General features: G+C 33.9%; 1 protein-coding gene across 1 annotated transcript in view; it reads right to left on the reverse strand.

The window, feature by feature from the left end:
* The window catches only part of LOC115443370 (dopamine receptor 1), a 109,446-nt gene that overhangs the window by 32,045 nt on the left and 57,070 nt on the right, over positions 1–20,331 (reverse strand). Inside the window, exons 2-3 of the mRNA XM_030168745.2 lie at positions 5,182–5,338; positions 879–963 (exon numbers count right to left, since the gene is read on the reverse strand). Of these exons, the coding sequence (XP_030024605.1) occupies positions 879–963; positions 5,182–5,211 (115 nt within the window). The 5' untranslated portion in view covers positions 5,212–5,338. The remainder of the gene's footprint in view (positions 1–878; positions 964–5,181; positions 5,339–20,331) is intronic.

Raw genomic sequence — 20,331 nt, forward strand, 5'->3', positions numbered from 1 at the left:
CAAAGGTGACTGACAGTGATATATCAAGGAACAGCCCAAACCATTGGACGGATCGGGCTAAGACTTTACATGCATAAAGCTACTATGACGTAGGCATCCAGGGATCCTAAGAAAGGATTTTGATAAATTCTACCCTTAAAGGGATAAAATAGGGGATGAAAGTTTGTATAAATGTTCTTAGATTTTCGACTGATTGAATTGAAATTATAAATTGGGGATAAAATTAGTTTGAACCTATAAGTACCGGGAAAATACGTAGCAAGACTTTTATCAAACAGTGGAATTTTATCCTGGAAAACACCTTCACGCGGGCGAAGCCGCGAGCAAAAGCTAGTACTGGAATATATAAGGATATAGTATGAAAAAGAAAAAATATATAATACGGAACCCAACGATACAAATTTGTCTAGTGTGGGGTGGGGACAGTTGTCAATACATTTATTATTTTTATTATATTATGCCGTAAAGTTCATACTTTGTATTTTCGTTATGTGTAGCAAAATCCTTTGTGTTATTTTATTTACATAATAATAAAGTTCAGATGCAGACCGCTTTTGACAGACCCGTCTTGGAATCTTAAATGGAGGCCTATGAGGATATAGACGAAAATATAAAAAAAACCACCTTCATAAATTTTTATATGCATTTCCGCCAGTTCCGGGTACCTTTGACCAGGCTTTGTTATGATAGGGGGCGAGCCTATCGCCATATCGGCCACAAATTCCAGATTCCGGGCTGATACTGAGCAGAAAAACCCAAATATCTCTTTACCCGATCCAGGTTTCGAATCCAGGACCTCAGAGCGCTGTCGTACCGCGCATGCAGTACAACTGCGCCTACGAGGCAGTCCGAATAATCTTAAGTAAAAATAATCTTACCAACAAGCAATACGGAGAGCAGTGTCACCGCGTCAGGATCATCGTCATCGTATTCAGCTGCTGTGTCGTTTAGAAGTAACGCCACCTGTCGGATAATACAACAGTTAAATAATTGTACATTTTATTGTAGTATATTAAAGGATAACACAACAGTTAAATATTCATATATTTTATTGTAACATTAAATGAATGATAATAAAATTACATTCAAAGCAGGTCATATTGGTTTTATTGCCTCTCTGAACCATGAATGAGTTCAACTGGAATTGTACAGTTGTCAGAAAACGATTTGTAATCTTTTTATTTCGTTTAGTATGTCTGTGAGATTTTCGTTGAGTCAAATGATACTCTCTCCTTCCTAATCCTTATTCCTTTCCTTTAAAGTCTAATCCATCCATGAATGATCACTTAACATCAAACGTGATGAGCTGGTATACACACTTAAGCCTTTTTATGCCTGAAGGGATAGGTAAAGGCGCAACTAGAGAAACCACTTTTCACTGTGTATATTCCACCCCATGATGTCATACGGGCGAGCCTATTGCCATATCGGGCAGAAATTCCAGACTCTGAGCTGATATAAAGTACAAAAACCCGACCCGGGAATTGAACCTGAGACCTTAGTACTACAGTCGAACCATAATACAACTACGTCACTGAGGTAATCAATCAATTGGTAATGGTACTAACTATTCCAGCTCTTTTACAACTGACACTGATTGTGATTTAATTTGCTCATCATGATGTAAAGATTATAAAACTAGTTAGATTATAGCAAAACAATGTTCATAATAATTTAGTGTTCCTGTCAGAAAGATAATATTTTATTTTCTGAAAAAATAAGCTCAGTAGAGCCTTACATTGAAAGCGTCAAATTAATTTATTCATATAAATTAATTAATGTGAATGTTTCTCGGTACCAACACAGCTTCCAATATGAAAATAATTGGTCATGCGACTTTATTAAGGTAATTACGCTTTGCACATTTACATGATAATAAATGATTTAAATATAAATGGTCAGAATAAAACGGCAAATATGCTTTCAATACAAAATTAATGCAATTCAGCTGAAGTCTCAATGGGATTGCTGGAATAAAACATATTGCGCGGACTCCAAATTACTTTGGAATAGAAGCATGATGATGATTACACGCTATCTAATTTCTCCTTGTGAATTAATTTAGAATTTCTGTTATCATTTATGCGGATAAAAAATCGTCGCTATTTATAGTATCAGATCCGTAGAAGAATGACCTTCCACCGTGTGTTAACCGTGTGAAAAGTATGTTTTATGAAGCATCAGGTAACTAAATATATCGCGATTCTATTGCCTATTATAATATTATGTTTATGGATATGCTTTGTTGACGGAAATGTATCTTAAATTTGTTATCATATTTCACCCTCGTGTTGAACAATAGAATTTAATAAATCAAAATTATATAAAATTGTATTACCTCTTTCGGTTCATAACTGACTATTGCTTATTCATGAATTTCTATTACTGTGTCCTTTATTAATATTTTATTGTTATTTTGTATTTTTTGTTATTTTGTAGTCCGTATTTTATAATTTGCTGTATATTTAATTTTATAGGCGCATAGGAAATATGTAAGAGCTATATCAATTAAAAATTACTTTGAGTTCATTTAATCTGCATCATGTAACAATCTATATTATTATATAAAGCCGAAGAGTTTGTTTTTTTGTTTGAACGCGCAAATCTCAAGAACTACTGGTTCGAATTTAAAAAATACTTTAGTGTTGGATAGCCCATATATCGACGAAGGTTATAAGGTTATATTATATCACGCTATGACAAATAGGAACGGAGCATCCATGAAAAATGTTCGAAAAAAAGGGAAAAACTTTATTCCTCTAAAGTTATTCCCTTTCCTTCCTTTAGTTTAAGTTGCGTGTATAGTGTAAAAGATCTAAAACATATTTTAAAACAAAGTTCCCCACATTTTTCTGCTTGTCTGAACGCGATAAACTCGAAATCTACCGAATGGGTTTCGATGAAATTTGGTATGAATATAGTTTGACACCCTGGGAAGGATAAAGGCTACTTTCTATCTCGGGACTTTGTCCCGGAAATCTCTATCATTCGGGCGACGCCGCGAGCAAAAGCGAGTTATTATATAAAAAAATAAGTGAAATACTTCGTTGGACCTAATTAAAAGTTACGACAGCGTTTTTTGTTTTTTTAATTCCAAACAAGTTTCGTCTCCTAACTAGTACTAACAGCCTGTTCCATGAAATGTTCCAAAAGTAAGTTATGTTTGTTAACAATGAAAAGACGGGCCGTAAGTGTTTATATTTTGTCGAAAATGCTTTTTACCATTTAGTATAAAGGTTAAACTAATGTGTGTAACTTTCCAGACACTAATAAAAATATTAATTAAGTAATATTATAAAGTTTTGAAGTACATTATAATACTTAATTTGCATATATCCCTAAACAATTTAAATATTGAATCAAACTGCATCAATTTCAAGGCGTTTACTCAACTTGTTGCACACATGCGACGTAAAACAATGCTATCGAATTGTTAATTTTTAGCTCGTTTTAATGAAAAGACTGAATCGTGAAAATAATACGTTAGTTGACCCTCAAACTCCGTTAAACTGTTTCAATCCTATGGGCCTTGTATCAACACGAGATGTGAATTTTAAACACGATTCCAAAATACAATTAAATGGACAAACAATGTTCGATGAGAATTATCATTCTTCATGTTCCTAAATGGGTAGGCAGAGGTGCAACGAGTGCACATTTTTCGCCATTGTATTCTTTCTTAATAGTGGGCGAGTCTATCGCCATATTAGGAACAAATCCCAGACTCAGCTGATAGTGAACATATAACCCCAAGACCACCTAACTCGGGAATCAAATCCGACACCGGACGGCAGTCTTACAGTAATACATCTACGTTTATTCAATCAAATGATATTAACGCATTTCAGACTGAACAAAGTAATACATTTTCAAGAAGCCTTTTTTCACTGAGAAGACCTGGAGACAATAAGTCTTGGCAGCTTCCGTTGCGTGGGAGACGATGACATGTCATTTGGCAGAAAAACGAGACAAAATATATATTTTTGTTATAATACCCGAGCTTGCTTCGAGGGCGTAGTCAAGTTCTTTTAGGTGCCCTAATAAGATTTGCAGATGCTTTGACGTTAGTAATATATCTTACATTTATTAAGTTAGAATATAATAATTATAAATACGAATGTTTGGATGTTTGTTAGAAGTAAATCCCGCAACCGTCATGTATCTTAAATATCTATGGAAACATCTACATGGATTTGTATGAAATGACACTGATAGACTATGTTTACTTTTATGGCGATAATTTAGTCTCGTAGGAAGTGTTTGAATTTCTTAATATGTTAACTGAATGGAGCTGGGCTCTTACGGATAGGGCTATGGATACTGTGATTTGGAAATGTTTGTGGCGGGAAAGGCTATTTACTAATTTCTGGAGAACGATCAATTTCTAATAACTACAGGACGTTCTAGTATTTTAGTGAAGTATGACAATATATAATTAACTCTCAACTATGATATTTATATTCATTATTAGACTGCCTCGGTGGCGTAGTTGTATTGCACGTCCGGTACAATAGCGCTCTGAGGTCCTGGGTTCGAATCCCGGGTCGGGCAAAGTGATATTTGGGTTTTTTTTCTGCTCAGTATCAGCCCGGAGTCTGGAATTTGTGCCCGATATGGCGATAGGCTCGCCCCCTATCACATCATGGGACGGAACATACTTGGCGAAAAGTGGGTGCCCTAGTTGCGCCTCTGCATACCCCTTCGGGGATAAAATAAGTGATGTTATGTATGTTATGTATTCATTACTAGCTTTTGCTTCAAATCCCGCCTGCATAAGATTTGTTAGCCGGAATAATAAGTATCATGTAATTATCACCTCTTCAAACTTCATGCAAACCCATTTAATTTTCATTCAACTTAGATCCCACCTCATATTTACTTTAAAACAGGCCGGCATAATTGTATCGACTGGCGAGAGGTAATCGTCTCACGTCAGTCGAGACTATCTCGGTCCTACTCCACTACCATTTAAAAAATACCATGTACCTACTTGTAAAGAAAATGATGTTTGCGTTCTACAATATGTGTACTTGTGCGCTAATTAGCTTTTGTTACATTCTTTAAACAATAAAGCAGCACTGAAGCTTATATGCAGTGGAGACACTTTGTTATGCACATAGGTTATGCACTTATAAAAGAAAAACACAATTTTATGCATACAATGTTAGCAGCATTACTCACATCAGTAGGAAAAACAGAGGTGTACTCCATTTTACTCCGTTTATCTTCGCCGGTGCATCACTCAGGTCTTGGTGTCGACCTTCAGCAGGAAGCTGTCGAGCTGGCTGCGAACCCGCCAGTCCATGAGTGCAGACGCCATTGTCACTGTGTTACATAGCTGAAACAAAATAGATACTAAATTACTTTTGCTCGTAGGAGAATAAATTAATAAATTTACTATATTGCATTTTTTCTTGTTTTTTATAAATCGTTTTGTCATATTTATTTATTTATTTGAACAGCCAACAAAACATACACCTTACATAGTTATTTGTTACAATTCAGTAAGTAATTGCTGCAGTGCTGTTTTAATTACAGGCTGTTACACCATGAACATATTATTACATAACAATAAACAATTGGCTGCACCATAAGTGCAGTATATACTAAATATAAGATTGAATATAAAACTAGATTTAAGTTTCAACAAGCGAGTTCAATATTTTCATTTTGGAGATAGGAAGCGTGTCATTAAATATGTCAATACAATCAGATTCAGATCAGATTTTTCTACAATTCCGTTATATAATCTGGATAAGCGAGGGACAGGCGAATCATATTTAAATAACCAAATAAATGCGCGAAAGAAGTGTTATATTAACCTTAAAATATAAAATATATTAAGGTGTACAAACAATAGATATGTTGCATGTATTGATCTCACAAAGCAACGTGATATTACATAGGTAACTCAATACATTGACGTACACAATGTCGATAGATGTATAGCTGTTTGGAATTCTGGATCGCCTCTTAAATCCCGTTGGGACGTGAAATGGGAGCGGTCAGCATTCTTAAGCAGCCTAACTCCCAAGCGCCTAATCAATTAACATTTTTAATCTATGTATAATCTAATCCGTGTTTCTGATTTTCAGATTATTCCACACAGGATATTACAAAACCATGATTATTTAAAACGTTTGAGGTATTTCAGATTATGATGCAGAAAAAACAGCACTATAATTCGTTTGCGAAACGATGGCAAAGCGTCGACGATCCCTGTGGTTTTGATATTTAATAGGTCACTTCGATCAGGAGTTTTGCTTGCCATTCCTTTTTAATGTTATGAAAAGTAAGTTATAAAACTGTAAATATTCAATTCTAAATATTTAATTTCATACTGACAATGTATTTTTGCCGTTAAGCAAGATTATTCAACCATTAGCGGTTATTTATTTGAAGGATATTTTAGCCAATGTATTTACTGAACATTATAAAACCTAACATCTCGATGACGAACGCAGTACTATTGTATACGAACAGTAACAGAAGTTTCATAATTGTTGATATCTCATACTCTCCTAGTGACTGTCCTGAGCCGACGTACATAACATTTTAGAGGGTTGCCTTCAGCATAGTCGCTTAATTCATCCAAAAGTCCAAAATCCAAAAGTCTAGTGTATTTGTATAAGCCGGCCCATGCCAGGCGAACAAACGTAATAACATATAAAAAAAATGATATATTTTATTGTAACTGTTTACGTATATTTGTAGCATCCGACAGTTCTGCTAGTCACGTCATGGCTTCATAAATAAAAATTAAAACCACATTCACGATATGTAGACACATGTATCATACCCGAACCTTGATCTGATATCGATCCGCAAACTTCGTTATATTGAAATTCGAGCTCGATTGATTTGTCTTATGCTTCGTATTAATTCTGGGAATCTGATAAACAAATACACCCGGCGCACCGAGATGTTTTACCACCCGGTTCTATAACAGCCTAGTCAAATATTTGCCAAACATGCAAATATTGGATTAAATTATATAATTATTTTATAGTATCTTATCTTATGACTGATGAATGTTTGGGTGTATGTATATTTGTAGAAGTAAAGACAGTAGTAACTTAACGGATATAGATGAAATTTGGCATAAGCGCAGACTATGTCCTGGATTAACACATAAGCTTTTTATCCCGGCTATCTGCTCCAATTGGAAATAAAGGAGTTTTGAAATCGGACTTTTTTAACAGATCGCGCTGGCGTCGTACAATGTTTTAGGGATGCCGAAAAGAATTTCACGCAGGGCGAAGCCGCGAGCAGGACTTAGTATTTCATAGATCCTATGAAGGCATAGTTAGCGAGGAAGATAGAAGGCGAAGGAAAATGCATTAACAGTAAGATCTCGGTCAAAATCGCTATTAAACAGTTTAGTTAATTATAGACCAGACCCAAATTTGTGATCCAACCAATTGCTAATAAGTCGGTGTCTTATTTCAAATGTCACATGTTGTATGGTAAGATGCCACACCTCCATTAGGTATACAAAATACATATTTACAGAAAATATGCACCTTAAAAAGGTGCAAATCAACATTTGGAAAAAAATGAAGTATTTTATATTAGTGTTTTGACGGTAGATTGAGAAACCATCGCATAAAGCAACATTTTTGCATGACAATCTTTCCAATGTCAAAAACCAACAATGGTTTTCCTATAAAAAATTAAATGCAGGAATCCGTAATTGATTAATAAAAATGGTGTCAAGACAAGACTACTTGGGCATGAAGATGATCCTTGATACGTCTAATCTATATAAATAAAAGTCAACTGCCGCATGTAAGTATTACTTGAGTTCGCTGATTCCTTTTTTATTCTGTTCGCAATTTCAGGACAAGATATGTATAATGATTTTTTATGTTTACGCGAATGTTAGACATTGAAATTAAACTAATTTTCGGATTCTATCGCGGTGTTAGTATTTTATTTTCTCCCGACGTTTCGAAGGCTTTGCAGCCTTCATGGTCACGGGGGGGACATGGTCACGGGGGGGACATGAAGGCTGCAAAGTCTTCGAAACGTCGGGAAAAAATAAAATACTAACACCGCGATAGAATCCGAAAATTAGTTTAATTTCAAAGATATGTATAATTGTTTAAAAATCAACGGGAGAAGACTGGAGAAGTATGGATGATATTTTTGTATAAAAATCTTTATCGTACATGCTAATCTCAGATTACTGATTTTAATGAAATATTGTGTATGTATTTGATTGGCTCAAGCTTAAAAAATATGATAAATTTGAATCCAATAGGTGGCGGTGTTATCAATATCTAAAAAGATGAAAGCGACTTATTATAATATACTCATTACAAAATAATATAATATGAAAGTTTATGAAAAACATTCATAATATGTATTGGCTTTTGCTGGCGTTTTCGTCCGTGTGAAAGAGTTTTTCGGAGATAAAAGGCCCGCTACATATTTTAATAGGATAAAAAAGTCCACATCATTGATGTATATTCTATAGACACGAACGTCCATTTAACTATTTGTTCAAAATCTGAACTAAAATGACGAACAAAACGTCACTGTTGTAATCTATTTATTCACTTGTACAACAAATAATTCTATTCATTTAACTAATATTTTTTATTCACACCCAGGTTTACACTTAGACTCGCGCGATATTATGAGCGCCACTTCGTACACAACCAAAAGCATCAACATTGACACCATGCTAAAATCAGTTTGAATAGATTACAGTTCAATTCATGTTCACACAATGAATGAATGAAAGTTCGGAACACTAAATCTAGTAAGTAGTACATATATATCGATGGTCTATATCCTTTCCAGAGTCTCAAACTATTTCCATACCAAATTTCATCGAAATCCGTTGGATAGTCTGAGTTTATCGCGTTCATACAGACAGACGCGTCAGGAGATTTTTTTTATAATATTATGTGAAACAGGGGCGAATTGTGAAATTTTCCGAAAGGGCACCATAAATAATAGGCATAAATGTGGTCTGCAAATCGTTCTAATGATAATTAGATTTTACATAAATTACGAAAGGGAAGTCGACAGGAATCGAGTTATATGGACTTTTCGCTACTGATGCAAGGATTTCTTCCAATCACCCAAAATCATTGAATGTATTTAATGACCGTTACCTAAGTTGATATTATATTTATTTACACTAATTTGATCCTGCTATTTCTATTCTATGGTAATATAAAGTTACCGGGAAAATATATATATGCGCCGCGAGCAACACCGAGTTTACAATAACGGACAAAAACAAAACTACCCACACTTACTACCTGCCTCTACAATTATGAAAGTTTATTATCTGAATTCCCGCTGTGCAAGCAAATAATTTAAAACGAGGAAAAACCGTCATTTGTTTGACACGGGTCTACTTACACAAAAAACCCCATACATTTGCCAAAATCCCATAATAAAACCTCTTGGGTCGAGGACCCAATTCTAATTTAGAATTGGAGACTCTCAATATATACAGCTCTAACATAATATTAATATGTTAAGTTATAAAAAATATTTAAAATTGGAATCAGCGTTACGAGTTAATAACTTATACAAAGTAATGAAAACGAAATAGATGCACATTTTCTATTTTAAAATTTTTTGTAAAATATTTTATGAATATAAAAATAATTTCAACTTATTGAATAATTGCGAATCAGTCACGACTTATTACTGTGAAAACACGAAATGAAAAAACAATTTGGACAAGACTTTTTGAACTTAAGTAATAACGTTGACAAGTCTGATATGAAGTGACGTCTCAAACTTCTTATATTATTAAATGAGTTGGCAACTCCTTAAAACTTCGCTTTTATTACGAGCACCAAAGAGTTTCTTATGCATAAATTCTGTGTAATTTTTTAATCAGTTAATTAAGTCTAAGCAAGGGTCTTATGAAACGTAAATTATATTAGACTTTTTATATGTTTTTTTTAAGTGTCTGACATATATAGTTCAAAAGTTTTTCTGAAATTGATCGATGTCTATGTTGTAAGGCTGTAAATCGGCCGTAATCCGAAAAGTAGGCGATTAAATACTCTAAAGTAACAAAAACTTTTTGTAATCCACTAACGTTTCTACTTTCTTAAAAGTCTGGAAGATATAGTGACTTCCTTTGTAATCGTTGATACCATCGCCACAACCTTTGTAACTATCTAAGTGTCCAGAGAGCATTATTTGTGTACTTATTATGTATTAAACAGCAAACGCTCGCGGTTTCACTCGTGTGAAACCCCTTCCTCGCTACAAAAGTCACTACAATATGTACGATGTCATCGCAATCTATTTTAAAATCAGATTTAAAAAATCCATTTTTTTCCATTGCAGCAAATAACCCTGATAAAAGTAGCCCATCTAATCTAGACATGTTCTACCTGTGTGTCGAAATTCATCCAAATCGAGTTATTTCTGCGTTTACTTCTACAAATATCCAATTATTTTTACAAAATATATTAGTATAATAATAATATTAGAAGTAAGGTAAACAAAACACTTGAACCGTTATAAAACCGTGTGGGTTTTTATGATAAAAATCTCAAGAAATTTCTTGGAAATAACTGAATGTTTTTCGTCTGGACAAAATGTAAGGCTACATATTCTAATACTAACGCTACTAGTCCGAGCTTCACAAATTTCACTGGTACCGTAAAGTCGCATTATCTTTACCTTTCGTATCCCATCTTATATCAGAGAAGATGATTATTCCGCTTAAATATTAAATAAAATTGCTCATCCTACTTTCCCTTATTATTTTCAATATCCACACCTGTGTCAAGGTATGGCAGATAAAATTGTTTGAGAATATTATAATTTGAAGTGCCTATTTTTTTATTAGAATACTATATAGTTTTAAATCAGTTCACGTGGAAGTTTTTTTACGGAATAAAAAAACTATTCTCTTCTTGAAAATTAAGTAACTTATACCTAATAAAATTACAATGCAAAGGTACACACAGGATGCACATAGCGAAATGTGGATATAAAATGCGTTTTTGCCTATTCCTTTGGAGATCGCGAGTGTGGATGTGTGTAATTTTAAATGAATCCATCAGCGGTTTATCTGTTAAGTCCTAACATCTAAACATCGTCATTAAAAACTTAAAAAAGAATTGCGCTCCTGTAATGCGTGGATAAAGACTACTGCGGGGTTTTAGTTAGTACGCCGACGTGTAAGTATAGCATGCTGGGAAATCCGACATACCCGCCTTTATTCTTTGGACTTATGTGAGATCATAAAGTGATTTACCCGCACAAAAAATAAAAATTAAAAAGGAGTGATATAATTATTATTAGGATAATACATTTTCATAGTTCTTATTGATTTGTTTTCTCATTGCAGTAGAGAAACGGTTCTACCAGATTTATTGCATATAAATAATATCATGAGTCGGAGAGTGAAGTAGGCCACAGTTCAACTTGGAAAAATTTACGGTTCTCAAGAGCAATTTACTACGAAAAAACTTTTTTAAATATTTATATGAAAATAATGGCTATTATTGGTCTGTTTTTAACTTGAACTTTGCGTATAATTTAAAATTTAATTTAAAAAATAGTTCTGTTATATAAACGAAAACTCTGAAGCGAAATTTCTCGATGATTAAAGAATATTATTGCAAGACAATTCAAATAAAGGATTTTGATTTATTAATTTTTATTTTGATATATAAACCATTTTTAGAGACTTGATTTTGGTTAAATTATTTCAATAAAGACACGACTTGTTTGCTATAACAAACTTGGTCTATAAAAATAAAGTATTAAAACATTCAATCGATAAATTGTTACGGTTTCACTAACCAATAAACAAGCGTTGTAGAATTTATAGTATTATAAAATAGTGTTTACTGGCGGTATTAGAGGTTATAGCATGCTTTATGTTGGACATGGGTTTATATTATGAGCGTCGAGAATTCTTATGGCTTTCTTAGAGATCAGCAGATTTGGTTCGATTTTTGGTGAATGAAAAGTTTGGAAGCAAATATTAATCTTACTAGATTCCTCTGCATTTCAGTGACAAAGGGTCCTTATAACCTCATTCTTACCTTTTCCCTTTCATAATTAATTTTAAATCTAATTACCATCAGAACGATTTGTCGACCGCATCTATGTTTATTAGTATTTATTTGTGTGTCCGGTTTCCTTTCGGAAAATTTCACCCTTTACCACTGCCTCATTGTCTACAGCCTCTTCCTTTTCCGTTACGCATCCACTATACATCCGGTAGTCTAGGCGTTGGTGCTTCAGTCCTCACATACTAAATAACCTACTTATATGCAACCTTTGAGAACTTTATCGATAGCTATAACTCCATGAAAGTAATTTGTGTTCACTGATATGAAATCAATAAACCTAACATTTCGCTTGCTTGCTCATTCGTTTTACCCATCGCGAATGATAAGCGTATTTTCCAAAATGTTACACTTTATCGTCAATAAACTCGGTTGCGGCTAATAAAATTCTAATCACACCGTTTCAATTCCTTCTGACGCATTAAAGTGTTCCAAATGAATTGTTTTATGAAATATCACGGTTTGTTTTGTTGTAAGATAAAGATAGCGCCGTCAATGTGCGCATATTATTAATGGTATATTTTAGACTATTTGCGAATAATTCGTCGAATAACTTGAAAAATTAATATGATTATGAATTATGAGTAGCGAATACACCCGAAAAAGGTTTTTACACATTCGAATTCGTGACTATTAATCTGTACTCGGTAAGTATTTAAACCTGGTTAAACTATGTAATGTGAAATAGGTATTTACGAAAATATTTTTTGGAAGGTGATGTCTACGCACAAAAATATAATCATGTGTTAGAAACTGAAGCGATTTTTACTAAAATCAAAAGAAATACCACAGAGCACAGATATACTTTCACAAATATTACACAAACCGGACAACCGCTACGACTGGTAATGAATAACTCTTCGCTGCTGACTGACGACTGCTTCGGTCTGTCAAACGCTCTGTGTTTTTTAGCAAAAGGCATCACAAATACCCTCACATTTTTTTTTATATCCTAACACATATTAAAATAAAAGCATAACGGGGTTGGTCCGTAGAATGCCCTATATTGATTGATCTACGATGGCTACGAACATGTAGCAAGCGCTACGAGCCCATAGCCAACATGACTTCAAACCTCATTTATTTTTTTATTGTAGTTGAGCGACTAGACAGTAATACCGTTCGTCTGATGATAATTAATCCGATCGTCTACAAATAGTAACAACACCATACAACGTTAACGAAAGGGGTACAAATATTATTTTTCCAATGATGATATTATTTAATACTTAAAATTACAGTAATTACAAGTGTAATAATAATGTATATAAGTATGTGACCACTGCGTAATCAGCTTCGTCCTCTCTTATTACTCCAATTCGTTCACAACTATTACTAGCTATATAACCACAAATACGCAATAAAAAATATGAATTCACTCATCGATGGGAACACGCAATAACGCGTCAAAGTTCATATTAACCCGGAGTGTTTGCGCGTGCTCGAGCAAATTGCTTCGGTTTCTCAAGTGAGGGGAAATGCAAAGAATTGAACAAATTCCCAAGTAAATGTGGGCTTTTTATATTTAAGGTTTGAGTGTTTAGCGTATGAGACCTGGCGGAGTGAGTGTTACTTTTAATGATGTGCGGGAACATCATTATTTTTCAAATGATTAAGTGTGCGATAAGTATAACTTTAATAGTGTTTGCATTTGACATCAAGTCATCAGTCATCAGGCTTGGTGCTGAAGTGAACATGTGATACCTTCTGTGCGGATTATAAACATTAATAACTATATGCGTGATCCTAAACCAACACCTATCTTATCGAACCTCAGAGTTCTTTTTAATTCGTTTTTCATTGAAAGGATGCCCAAAGTTGTTGATCCCGCTTAACTTTTTTATTCTGTCGGCCATTATAGTCAATACTGGCGGATATGTTCCTACCTAAAAATCTTATTTGGTATTTGTCCGGCATTGAAACATAACCCAAATACTATACAAAACTTTAGTAGACATAATTAAAAACCTAATCAAAGTTTCAAAACAGTTACGCAGAATGTTGCAGCTGTGTACCGGTTAATGAGTGCTAGAACGCCTTGCGAACAAAAAAACTTCAATTGTTTGTTTGATACAAAAACTTTTCTCGTTTTCTATTATATACCCTTTTTACGGCGAATCCTTCGTCTAATTGCCACTTGGAAAAGGAAATAACTGATATTGGAAAGTTCAGAAATTTATATTTCTCACAATTGTTTTTTCTTAAATTAATTCAGTTCAAAGGTGTTGTTGGGCCTCATTATAACGGATGACTCTTCAGATCTAAGGCTGAAGCCTAGCTTGTTCCTATTTCATATTACCGCAACTTGAACAAAATAATAGGATACTATATTATTGCACGAGAGTGGTTGTCTTCGGAGGCCATTATTTTGAAGCTTAGGTCATTGGCTTCGACTATGAGTCCATTATAAATTCATTACACGATTATAAATAGCTTGAAAACTATACTTGCACTTGGAACAACAAGAATTTAACACTGTAAGTGATCTAGAGATCTTAATCAAGTCAGAAACTACCAAAAAACGTTCGCGTATTATAATCCACACTCGACGCACTGTGGCGCTTATCTCGATGTTATTGGCCACCAGTATTTGAAGAGTCCGATCTCAATATTCGAAATGGGTATAAAATGATCGGGGATAATGTAAGTCGTCAGAATGAGTTCAGATTTCAATGGTTGGTTGCTCGAAAAACGAGACCTTCATATTTTCTGAGCTGTGTATTCCGTAGATTTCTTGGATAAATTTGCTCTATTTGGATTTTTTTATATCTTATCTCTGGTGGTATTCCGTATTCCATAATTACTACTAATATTGTATTAAGCAATTCATATTTAATAAATAGGAAAAAAAAGAATAAATAAAGGCTTTATTATTATTATTATACATACATACATAACATCACGCATTTTATCCCCGAAGGGGTATGCAGAGGCGCAACTAGGGCACCCACTTTTCGCCAAGTATGTTCCGTCCCATGATGTGACAGCGGGCGAGCCTATCGCCATATCGGGCACAAATTCCAGACTCCGGGCTGATACTGAGCACAAAAACCCAAATATTATATTATTATTATATTAAGTATAAAATATAATAACTGCCTCGATAGCGTAGTTGTATTAGGGTACGACTGCAGTGCTGAGGTCTCAGGTTTGATCCTGATTCGGGCAAAATGATATTGGGCTTTTCTACTCATTGTCAACCCGGAGTCTCATTTTGATGACAGATATGGCGAAAGGTACACTTCACTTCCTATCACATCATGGGATGGACTTTACACGCCGGAAATTGGGTTGCGGTATCGCCTCTGCACTTCGGGGATAAAAGGGTGAGTAAGTGTGTATGTATGTGTTATAATAAATACTCTACTTCTCAGTTTCGTATTAATATATTTGAAAGAAACGTTTTAACTTATTAAGATAAAATTTCCAAATTTAGTAAATACATTACCTAATTTTGTCGTAAACAATATGAATTTTATTCCGAGAAAGTTCCTTCTCGCAGACGAAGCTACGAGAAAAGCCTAGCGATAATATACCGTAATTAACTAAACAAAATACTTTGGAATTATCGAAGCGACTAATTATATCCTCGGATTAATATTTGTTTACCAAAGCGTGAAGTCTTTCCGAGTTCGTAAACTGTAAACAGTGCAAATTTACTACGAATACACACGACACCGTTTGAGATGTTGAAAACAATACCTATAAATGTAAGACGTGTTTGGTTTCAAAACGAATTGGAGTATTCTTTCGTAAAGTATTATTCTGTATGCACGTTAGGTATGTTGATATGAATATTTAAGTCCTTTTCCAATAATCTTCACGTCGGTGATCGCTATTCGAATGTTTGGTTAGCTATTGCTTCAGTAACGTCTATATCACAGATAAATCGGGTAATTTTTGCGTATGTTTTTCTCGTCTAATTCTTAGAGCTGCGTCTTGCTAACTAGTGTCGAACATTTGTCATCTGAACGAGGTCTTAAAATTTATTATGGGTGCCCTTAAGAAAAAAAAAACAAATTAAATACATACATTTATTTTTTCTCAGACCCTTTTAGTTAAATTATATTAAATTACGTGTTCCAAAGGTTCCTTTTACGTTAAAATTTAATCCATCTCCGCTTATACTACTACAAAAAAGTCGTAAAGATAATATACTATCTTCTCAAATATATTCTTGAAGATGACTATCCGAATATCGATGTTCAAAACCACATCAAACTAAGTTTTACGTTCAAATAAAATTACTTTTCCGAAAAGACGGATAAGTAAATGCGAATATAATAATGCCCAGGGGAGTGGCTGGGCCCGCTTGATATAGCGGTTGCCAAGATTCCGAAGAAACTTGTTAAGTGTAGCACGTCAGTGGGATTTTTCCGTTTTTTCCTTTTGTTGGGTATCATTTTTTATTGATCAAGATTTTTGGATTATCGCCTCCCCAGTCAAGCGGCACCATCGCACAGATGGTATCAGACTATAGGTCGATTACTGTCCGAAACCAAATACGATTAATCGGCTATCGCCACATCGTATGCATTAGTTAGCTCTATGCTAAATAAATCGTATTGCAACATGTATGAAGTCTGTAGGGCCGAATCTACATTGAGATAAGGATAAATTTAAAAGATCAGGATTTTGGCTACTATTACATATGTCCTGGTTTAAAGAATTTCAACTTTACCAATTGAATGAAAAGGATTACTTTATGGTGGTTTATGTTTTACGGTAAATCATTTTCTAATGTTACTCAAGAATGAAAAAGCCACATGACCACTAATTTTATTGTGATGTCATTCTTATATCTGATAACATTGATCAGGAAAAAGACTGTCGCGCAAGCCCCTAAGCAAGACCAAGTACGGAATAATCTTGAAAACGTAAATTTACTTCACTCAACCCAAATATATTGTTTTTATCGATTGTCCAGTGTGATAGACATAACCCATTAGTGGTTTACTAAAGGTTTTCGATACTATTCAAATTTATTTGCGGTTTTAAGTAATTTGTATGAACACAATTAGCGGTTACCTTGACTAACTATTGGACGTTCAGTCATTTATCAAAGGAATGTAAGTTTCCATTAAGATTGAAATATGGTTTTGTGATGAATTAATGGTAACAGTAAATCTATTTATTAAAAGCAATTTATATTTCACTGATTTAAATTAATGGTGTTTCTGTCTTTTTAACCTTATGAAGGCCCTTTGTTCTCAACTAGAGGCTAGAACAACTAGCTAGATCATTAGTGCCGAAATAGCAATAATATAAATAATTATCATTCATATCGGGTCTATTATATTGTATTAATTGCAACTTCACGATTATTTTCTAAAACTTTTTGACTACTGCTTCGTTATTTTTAATAATGTTATTATTACATTCCATTCTTAATCCTTCGTAGCTAACGTAGAAGCAACGTGAGAAATAACCATAGATACATGTTTACATAATATTAATGTCGCTGCCAAATATTCAACTATAAATAATGTTACTCTTTATTTAATATTCTTATATGGTCTTTAAAAAAAAGATGTATTATGATTTATGTATACACGAATTTTCAGAATTTAAATAAAACTACTCAACGGATATTTTCGCGGTAAATTAGTTTCATTTTACTCTATACGTTGCAAAGACTGCAGCTTTCATAGTTCTGGAGTAAACTATCTGTTAATTGCGAAAATAATCCTTTAATTGTTTTATTTCAAAGATATCTGTAAAAAATAACTGGCCACTACACAAAGAATACAATATAGGATATACTAAAACTTTAAATTCACCAATTTTATTGATTAAACACGACTAGTCAAACAGAGGGCAAAGAGAAACAGAGATTCTCCGGATACCTGGAAACCTAAACATCGAGACATCAAAGGGTTCAGGAATTCATTTGTAGGCGTATCCTGTTTCGTGATCGATTGCGTCACTCGGAGGAAAACCTGTTATATTTTGGGTAGGCCACTGTTTTGATCTTGAATTGGGTTTCTAACTAGCGGGGAAATGCCCGGGTTTGTGACTTTGATGGCAAAAATAATACTAGGTTTTGGCCGCGGCTTCGGCTGCGTGAATGCCTTTCCCTCTATAAAAATCCCTAGGTTATTGTAGCGATCAATAACGCTATCTATACGACATCAGCGCCATCTATGTAATTTTGTTGTAAATTTTTTTTTTCATGGGAGTAAATTAAATTATAAAAAGTAGCCTGTGTGGCAATCAAGAACTTTGGTCTCTTCGTGTGCAAAATTTCATCCACATCCGTTCAGCGCTTACTGCGTTTAGTTCTTATATATATTTATATATATATCCAAAAGGTTTTACACAAATTTAGAATTATTATATAAGTGAAAAAGTAAGATATAAGAAGGATGGTTAACACCGCAGGGGGAGAGTACAACATTTTTTAATTACTCATTAATTTTATTTACCAGATTTCCTACAGAAAACTGGACTGAACACTGTGCACTTTTTTTGAGGTAAAATGCAATATATTGTTAATCCATAACTTAGTCCAAATTTTATGAGCCGAATTTAATCCAAAACCTTACTGTTTTATTTGTTTTCTAAAATTATGTACCGTCAGCCACAACAATAAACGATGTTATTCACTAAAAAACTCGAAAGGGTTTACATTATTTTAAATTAAGGAAAAATAATATTTCGATTGAAGTTAATGTGTAGAAAAGTGTTATGAAATTTTGAATTTATTCAGATACTTTTTTGCTTACCGTACACATCATAAACAGTAATATTTAATAATTTGATGAGATAGAATATAATAAATCTCTACTGTAATGTAAGACACAACACGGTAAAACAAAGCGTGTAACACCAAGAATTGTTTACAAGACGTAATTACTAAAACGTTTTAGTAATGTATTGCCAGAGACGAGCAATTTGGATTGTGGAAATCGGCCCTTAAATGCTTAATTGCCTACCTAAAAGCGGATATTTATCTATTCGATCACGAATGGTGTGATTTGGAAATATTCCATTGTTGTTATTTAATTATTTTATATTTAAACAGATTTCGGTATTTAGATGCACCTGCTTCAGTTTCTGGCGGCAGTTTGGTATGATTAAGTACTTTTAAATAGCGTCTAAAAAGATTTTGAAGCGAATTTTTTTATAAAATGAAATGTAGAGTCTATTTATCTTATTCTTAATACATACTAGGGTAATCACAGAAAATAAAGAATATAGTTATTTCGACGTTCCTGACCACATAATGTAAATACTGGTATCACCATAACTGGTCGGTAGAATATACCTCAATGTAAATGATATTATTATTTAAAAGTGGAAAGCAACGTCTCAACGTTACTAAAAAATGTATAGGAATAAAAGAAAAAAATATTTATTGCTGGCATTAAATCATAAAACAATAAGAAAGTCTATATATGAATAAGTATTTATGTTTCTTAAGATTTCATTTAAAAAAAGAAAAAAAAACAAATACCAGCATCGGCACCTCTCATTTAGCTGGATGCTCTCGTAAGTTAGTAGTACTGCAGGGCTGAATTTCGACAACAGCCCCAGGCGACGTGAGGAAGCATAGTCGGTTCATACAATATTTACATTATATTTATGATTGCATGAAAAGATTGATAAGGGTGGAGGAAGCGAGAGAAGTAAGAATGCCAGGATCGTGCAAAGTTTCAATCCATAGTCTCTGCTTAGTACTATGGAATAGAGGCGTGATATTGTGTATGTATGTATTTATGATCCTACTTACATGATATGTCATTTGATATGTGAAAGCGACAGACTTATCCCAAGGATATCTCATTCCCATATATATGTATGTTTTCTATTAACTTAACCGATTGTAGTAAGACGTCTTGCCTACGGACCCTGCTTGAACTGATTACTGATGAGGCGTTACCTTGCGTCAAATTGCGAGTTTGAGCTAAAGCGTAGTTTAGTTCATCTATTAAAAATATTATGGATTCTAAACATGATTTAGAAGCAATATTTTTGATTTGATTATTTGACGCTATGGCGTCATCATCATCGTTTGGCGAGAATCATATATTGTAAGCATTTTTATATTTATCTCAAAGGTGGTAGGATATATTTTATATCCGCCCGGATAGCGACCGCCACCAGGTATTAAAGCATGCCATAGTAGCCCACATAAGTGTGTCGCATGCTGGGATCAGTCTGTCTATATCCCGTTCCGACAGGCCGGATAATATTGGGGTGCTAGGTCAAGAAACCTCCTCGTTGGTGCACCCTGGACAACGGCGCGTCGATCAGACCGATC

The sequence above is a fragment of the Manduca sexta genome, chromosome 18 (genome assembly GCF_014839805.1).
Source record: "Manduca sexta isolate Smith_Timp_Sample1 chromosome 18, JHU_Msex_v1.0, whole genome shotgun sequence".
NCBI lineage: Eukaryota > Metazoa > Arthropoda > Insecta > Lepidoptera > Sphingidae > Manduca > Manduca sexta.